This window comes from Trichechus manatus, unplaced genomic scaffold (assembly GCF_000243295.1).
Source record: "Trichechus manatus latirostris isolate Lorelei unplaced genomic scaffold, TriManLat1.0 scaffold00075, whole genome shotgun sequence".
Classification (NCBI taxonomy): Eukaryota; Metazoa; Chordata; class Mammalia; order Sirenia; family Trichechidae; genus Trichechus; species Trichechus manatus.
This window is the reverse complement of record NW_004444011.1, coordinates 12,799,791-12,807,836: the sequence shown is the minus strand read 5'-3', so window position 1 is coordinate 12,807,836 and position 8,046 is coordinate 12,799,791. Positions and strand designations below refer to the sequence as shown.

Here is an 8,046-nt window from a genome sequence, read left to right as displayed (position 1 = left end):
ACCTCAAGGGCCTGGCCTTAATGTCGTATCAGTTTCTGAAATCATTATTCTGCCTATTACTTGCATCCTCTGGGATTAAAAATTAAACTTTCATTACTACCTTACGTGTCCTTCACTCACAGTTCTGATGGCTTAAATCACTTATGAAATATTAATGAGAGGAGCTGCTTTTTATTATGGAAAGACGCTTCTGTCACATTCATTGAGCGGTTCTATACAATTTAAAAGCTCCCTTAGACAAGAACAGACAAACTAATAGTTGATCTGTTCTTGCTATACGCATCCTTTTGTTACCACTCACATCACATTACCCATGAGCAATGTGTGCTTTTAGAAGTGGAAATTTTAAAGTCAAGAGAGAGACATAAGTCAAAAAATTAACACATAAATATGTGCTTCTTGCAAATTCAAAGCAGAAAATAACTGAGTCTTGAAAGTGCTAAAAAAAAAAAAAAGATGCTACATTGAATTTGGACAACACCATATTTGTTACCTTTTGTAGTTAAATTTTATTCTCAAATGAATGCTTACGGAGCTCTCTTACTGAACAAAAAGTAAGTCTTTCAAAACTACACTATACATGAAAGAGATACACAAGCAATGGTATCTTAGTCCTCATTTAAAAGGTATGTTTACATGGCACCAAAGCATCTAGAAACGCATAATGAGAAAATCTAAGATTCTTAACAGTACATCTAGGCACACTCAATAGAAAATTTCTATAATCATTCTCCCACATCTCTTCAGAGTTACTTCTTTACTCTTTATTCTTTTTAAAATTTTAGGTGGTCTGGTTTCAAGTTAATTGATGACATCAACTACCCTCCAAACTACCAATGTATCTGAAATACCATCATTCATTTTCTTTTTATTCCTTTGCTTGAACATTTCACTTTTTAGGTATAGCCTTTATGAAACCACCACTTTGGGGAGAAACATATTGAGTCATAATACTGCCATTTGAATTTGGCTCCTGAATCACTTTCTTCTACCACCCCCATGAAGAGAAGTGAAAATACTCAAAAATGAAACAAGAGAAGTTTCGTTCACAAATTTTCCCACTGGATAGAGAAGATTTCATGACAACGGCTTTAATCTAACTCACTGTGTCTGTCTAGACTCCCATGTAGGTACACCCAAGTCCTGCTCCACCAAGAACTAGAATTTGACTTTTGTGGGCCTCCATTTCTTCATTTGTAAAATTAAGCCTTTAGGTTAGATGACCTCTGAAGCCCTTGCTGATGTTGAAAATCTACAAATCAATTGGATGTGTTCCTTTAGGATGATCAAGGATATAATAGCAAAGCTTGCTCAAATGCTCAAATCACTGTACATTGCCCGTTCTTCTGAATGATAGAGTTCTTTTATTTTTTCCGTCAACAACTCTTGACTGAAATGTTGTCAAGACTTTTGGGGTATGTGTGCACATCAGAATGTAGAGACCTCAATGGCCAACCATGAAAGAGCTTCAGCTGCTGTCTCTGAACTGATAAGTTCAAGGCAGGCCCTGAAAATCTGGCCCAGGAAAACTCTGTATTTGTATGGTGTTTTTAATTCTTTAAGCTTCATATACCATTCATTTCCTCAATTTTATCCTCACAAAAGTTAGGGGACTAGGTAGAGCATCTTATAGAATTAGACCCTGAAGAACCCAGAGAAAGCACTGTCTAAAATTGCACAGCTATCTGGTGACTGAATTAAAATAAGAATTTAGATGAATTCACTCCAATCCCATTCTGACTCCAAAATATTCTGCCACTCTGTTTTACAAAGTGAAATCTTTCAATGCCAGTTCTATGCTCTTTCTTTTTCCTGATGACTGTTCAGAACAATTGAGAGAAATTCGTACAGCTCACTATCCATGGAAACTCAATTTGAGTGTACTGCAAAGCCAAAGAGAGGACAGAGCTTTGACGGCTCTCAGAGCTACCACAGAAAAGGATCTTATAGGAAGATATTCAGATTTTCTGGAAAATTAGAGGTATATCCTTGCCTATCCAAAAAAACCATTGTGACTGGCTCCACGGTTACAGTCCTGTGACCAGAGAGCCAGGCCTAGCATTGGGAACTTCAGGAGAACTTCCTTCCTAGTGAAGAGAAGACACCTCTAGCAGTCATAGTACTGCATGTCTGTTCTTAGTCGAAAACAATGCAAATGCCAGCTCCACCACTTGTTAAACATGGAACTGTGGCCAAAAAACCAAACCCATTGCCGTCAAGTCCATTCTGACTCATAGCGACCCTATAGGACAGGGTAGAGCTGCCCCATAGAGTTTCCCACGAGCAGCTGGTGGATTTGAACTGCCGACTTTTTGCTTAGCAGCTGTAGCTCTTAACCACTGCACCACCAGGGTTTCTGGAACCATGTCCAAGTCACTTAATTTCTCTGGGCCTGTTTCCTAATATTAAAATGGGAATAAAAATGGTTGTTTTGAGAATTCAACGAATTAACTCATGTAAGTCACTTACCACACCCCACAAGCAGTAAGCAAGTAGGAATTGTTAACTGCTCAATTTGTTAAACTATTTTAAAGTGCTTAGAACAGCACCTGGTGCATAGTAAGCACTCTCTAGTTGTGAGCTATTTTCACTGTTGTCAAAGTAAAACAACAGATGTTGGAAATTTAATTTTTATTTACACAAAAATTCAAAATTGCTCCAGAGTGTGAACTTCGATGCACTTTATGAGAGACTTTAGAAAAAAAATTGAATGAATATGCACATTCACCTTACCATCTGAGATAAGAATTCATGGATTAAAAATATATATATTATCAAATGTACTTCTTAGTTAAGTCCAGATACTATGCTGAAGTTCTGGTTCCTCTCTAAATGTGAAGAAAGGAAGAGGGCAGGAGGTTACCTTGGTTTTTCCTAGAAAAACGAATTGGGCTAAGTTACATGAGTAAACAAAATTGTAAATGCCTCTCTGAGTTTATGTGAAATGATTGTGCTCAACAAAAAAAATGGTTTGTTTCTCCTGCTCAACACTTTAATCTGTGGCTTGACCAATAATTATTAAGCAAAAGAAATACCAAGCCAGGCAAAAAAAAGCTGCCTGTTTTTGTTTCAGATACTTTATTTCAACCATTCCAAACCCCTAAATCCGTTGCCATCAAGTCGATTCCAACTTAAAGCGACTTTATAGGACAGAGTAGAACTGCCCCACAGGGTTTCCAAGGCTGTAGATCTTTATGGAAACACACTGCCACATCTTTCTCCCACAAAGTGGCTGGTGGGTTTGAACAGCTGACCTGTCAGTTAGCAGCTGAGTGCTTAACCACTGTGCCACTAGGGCTTCTTATTTCAACCATTATTCACATTTAAATCAAAGTTAAAGAGAGCAAACCAGATTAATGAAGGAAAAAACCTAAACTCAAAAACAAGAATTATTCAATCCTTTAAAGTCACTATTTGCCACTAACCAGCTGGGTGAGCTAGGCAAATCCCTTAACTTCTCTGGGTCCCCTCACGTGCAAAATTGTCCTAGATAACTTCTGAGATCTTTGGTCCTATTAGCCTGACTATGTTACATGCTCTTCAGCTTTCAGGGCTCGGTTCAGTTTAGTTAATTTAATGCCCTAATTTGGCATTGTTAAATTGCCTTTCTGTTCTCAGCTTTCATTTCTGTCTTTTGCCTATTCCCTTATGAATCTCCTATTTTACCATCAGTAGGTGATCTGTTTTAGGCAGATTCTTTCATACTCTGGAACAGTTGTTTCAAACTCTAGCCTGCATCAGAATCACCTGGAGACCCTGTTGAAATAGTTGCTGGGCTCAACCCCAGAGGTCTGAGATAGGGGAGAAAATTCACATTTTTAATAAGATCCCAGGTGATCTAGATGCTACTGGTCCAACAACCATTTGAGGAACACTGCTGTATACAATATAAAAGTGTTAATAAGCATCATGTAAGGGCAAGTGAGTAGTAAAAATTACCTCAATGTAACTCTGAGAACAGCCACTCTGGCCTCCCAGCTCCACATGCGTGACGTTAATTTTTATTTGTTCTCCCTCGGGTTGTTCTATTACATAGATGCATTGCCTGCTGTGAGTCAAAGGTCCAGACAAGTCAGGAAAGAGGAGCTCACCCTCTGGGTCTTTGTACATCCCTCCACAAAGCAGATCCGCTAAAGAGAACAGGGAAGACAAAGAGAAGGTCATGTGGATGACCATTCCTCTGGCTCCCAGCACTGGGTCCAATTTTTAAAAATTTACACACACATGCACACGCTCATATACCCTTTATAGGCTTATGACTCTAACCATAAGATTTTCAGTTTGACATGTGTTTGTAGGATGTACATGTGGCGTCTAGAGAAATACATATAGAGATACATACTCTAACTTCCAACCGATTATTCTCTTTCATAAATTGCTTTTTAAATACTTTTAGAATCTGCTTTCATTCCAAAGGATTGGAGGCAGTTTATAAAATATATGCAACAAAATAAAATAAAATATAACTAGATAAAAAAGATTAAAGGAAAAATAAACAGAATAGCAAGGTGTGGTCAGGAGAAAATTGATACGCGCAAAAAACAAAGGCTACACAAACTACAAAAGGCTGGCTATAGATTCAGCCTGAAGTAAATGGAGAAAGAGGACCAGTGAAAAGATGTTCATTGTTACTTTTTCTGGTACCGAGACAGAAGAGATGTTTTTCCTGTGAGTTCTCATCAAGTACACAATGATGAATGTCATAAACAAAACCCTCGGCAGCCCTAAAATCGAAAGCACAGTGATTTTCATTTGTTTCTTAAAAAGTGCAAACTGAAGGCATACTAGCTAATTTTCACTGGAAAGGAAACCACAGGATCCAGGACAATGTGACCCAGGAACTTAGGCTCTGTGCAGCTGGACTTGATCCAGGGATAACATATAAAATATCTCAAACAGACTGCATTTCCGCCAAGAACAACATCTCTCTCAACAAAACATCAAAGAATAGCTAGGGAACTGACATTGTGAGCAATTTAATTTTAGGTGACTCACACATCTCTATCGTGATGTGGGATCGGGGATATTATAGCATTAATAACATTGGCAAGATAAAGAAAAAACCTGTTTACCACAGGCAACTGAAGATGGCCATTACTTAAAGTCTATTTCATTAATTCTGCATTATATCTATGACGGATATATGATTTATAAGGACATGTTATTAATCTAAGAAAATAAGTCATCCCCGACACCATATTAAAATACGAAAGAGCTACAAGCACAGCATTATCCTTCAAATTCATATCGAGCTCCCAATTAGCAGGTTACTTACAAGGTGATGTGAAGTAGGTGATATGGAATCCCTGATCATTATTCTGAGTGTCAGAATGGAAATGAATTCTGGCAAAGGGACCTGTAGTCTGGAGTGGTGGGACAGAAAGAGTGGTGCAGAATTTCCCAATAATGGGGTCCATAGGCATGGGACCATCTCGGATCTAAAACAAAGGAATGTATCATTAAGCTCAGAGTGGCCAGATTTCAACAAACCAGGTCTTTGTTAACCGTAGAACAACACGTCATTTAAAAGTGAGTCGCTATCACATATTTATCTAACACCTTTGTTGGTATAAGGTTGGGGTTTAGTAAAGGATAGTCTCCTCCCATCATCCTTTATGCCTTATCTTCTTTCTGAATTTCAGTTCTGACACTGGATGTATACTTTGAATTTTTCTGGTGTTGTTTCTAATCTCAGTGTTTTCCAGGTTTTTCCCCCAATTGTTTGTTTTGAAATTATGAACTCCTAATAATCTAAAAGAAGCAGACATATACATGAATAAGGAATGCCAGAGACATCAATCAATTCACAACTTGGTCTAGGTATGCAAGAGGATAAGAAATGGAAAAAGAAGTGAAGTCAGATTCCTACTGCCGTTGAGTCAATTCCAACTCGTAGCAACCCAATCAGACAGAGTAGAACTGTCCCATAGGGTTTCCAAAGCCGTAATCTTTATGGAAGCAGACTGCAACATCTTTCTCCTGCAGAGCAGCTGGTGGGTTAGAACAGCCAGTCTTTCAGTGAGCAGGTGAGTGCTTAACCACTGTACCACCAGGGTTCCTTGAAGTCGGGTTAGATGCAACATAAAGTTGCTTAATGAATTTAAAAAGTGCAAATTTGATAGTAATTAAGGATTACAATAATGTTGATATGATCCTAGAAATCCTTTTAATTGTTGGCTTTTCATCTATTATATAACCATGTTAACCTCTCTCTAATTCTTTTGTAATTGCAAATTTTGTATCATTTGGAATACCAAGGAGTCAATGAACTAAACAATATTCCAAGCCAATTTTGTCTACCTAAATTACTTTTTCTACTGATAGCAATAATGGCAGCATTACTTTAATCCTATACTTAACTAGTTCCTGGAAATAATGTAGCTTGAAAAATGAGAAACATATTTCAATGTTTCTCTGCATTTCCATGTCAGAGGAATTATACATGTATCCTGGAATTAATATGTGGGAATGAATGAATGCCTTTCATTTTTACTTGAAGGACTTTGTTGAAAATTCATTTCAAGAAAATTCACTTTAATATTAACATTTAAAAGATTATTTGGCTGAATTTTTTCAGGAAAATGTAGATTTTCCAGTCATTCCAAAGGTTTCAAATCTATTGTTACAACCGCTTAATTACCAATGACTTTAACTTGTGGAGATCCGTGTTTGACAGCCTCACCCTTCCATCCTTTATAAATAATTCCATAGCACTCCATTCTTCTCTAATGGACTTCGAAAAGCCTATTATGTTTTTATGACTCCTTGAAAGCGGTACTGAGAGCGATGATGGTGGCAAAGAATACAGAACAACATAGGAACTCAATCTTCGCAATGATATTTTCAGGCTACAAATGGAAAGCAACATTTTTGATGCACCTATATAAGAAGGAGCCCTGGTGGGGCAGTGGTTAAAGCACTCAGCTGCTAACCAAAAGGTCAGCTGTTTGAAACCAAAAGCCGCTCTGCGGGAGAAATATGTGATAGTCTGCGTCCATAAAGATTACAGCCTTGGAAACCCTATGGGGCAGTTCTACTCTGTCCTATAGAGTCTCTATGAGTCGAAATCGACTTGACGGCAGGGGTTTGGTTTTTGTTATATAAAAAGATGGCATTTGAATATAATAGCCTTTTATCCTCTCCAAGTTTTAATCATTTACTAAGAATAGGCAGGAAGGGCACAGGTTTACTTCTCTCTTCCCAATGAGAATTATCAATATGTTTCAGCAGGACTCACCATTTATCAACCCATTTCACCGCATTCACTGTTATTTTCATCATGGAACACTATGGTCAACTTGCGCAACACAGTGTCAGGGTACCATAGACAACTGAATATTTGAGTCTGCACTGGAGAAGATGACCATTACTTTGTGTCTATTTCATTAATTCTGTGATTCCCATGTTAGGGGACTAGGCTTCCAGAAAGTAACCATGGGAGATAAGAAAGTCTGCTTCCCAGATTCAAAAGGAGTCCAGAAGAAGAAGCAATTAAGAATAGGGACTTAGCAAGACTTAGACAACGGCTGTGGACAGATGGTTAACTAGTGCTAACAAAAATTAAAAATAGATTTAGCTAACTCTTGCTAATAAATTGTGATCATCCTTGGGCATCACCAAACCATAGTCCTCTGATCGTTACATGTTCTATCTAAATGCAATTGCTTACCTCAAGATAATCTTTGCTGCAATTATTATGGTGTTCCAGGCTTAAGGTCCCAAAAGTAAATGTTATCAGGAGGTCAGGACTGCTCTCAACTCTCCAGACACAATCTCTTCCGGAAGGATACTTTCCAGGATATCCCGGAGACGTAATGGAACCATAAGCACCAGTCAGCACACCTCCACACTCTAAAATAGAAAGGAAAAATGTCTTCACATTTTCATACAAGGTAAAATTCATGTAGAATTATTGTAACCCTTGCTGTCAGAAGCTGAGTTTCATTTAAATAACTATAAGTTTGGACACCCTCATTAACTAAATAAAACTTGCAATTTTCTAGTTTTATAAAATCATAAACCTAGAAGTGCCAATAGATACATAAA

The 8,046-nt window shown here is 37.7% G+C and overlaps 1 protein-coding gene across 1 annotated transcript in view; it reads right to left on the bottom strand.

Annotated features, from left to right (window-relative positions):
- CUBN (cubilin) overlaps positions 1-8,046 on the bottom strand; it is a 396,867-nt gene that overhangs the window by 326,205 nt on the left and 62,616 nt on the right. The window contains 3 exon segments of the mRNA XM_004391280.1: positions 3,940-4,130; positions 5,276-5,438; positions 7,670-7,851. Coding sequence (XP_004391337.1) covers positions 3,940-4,130; positions 5,276-5,438; positions 7,670-7,851 — 536 coding nt within the window.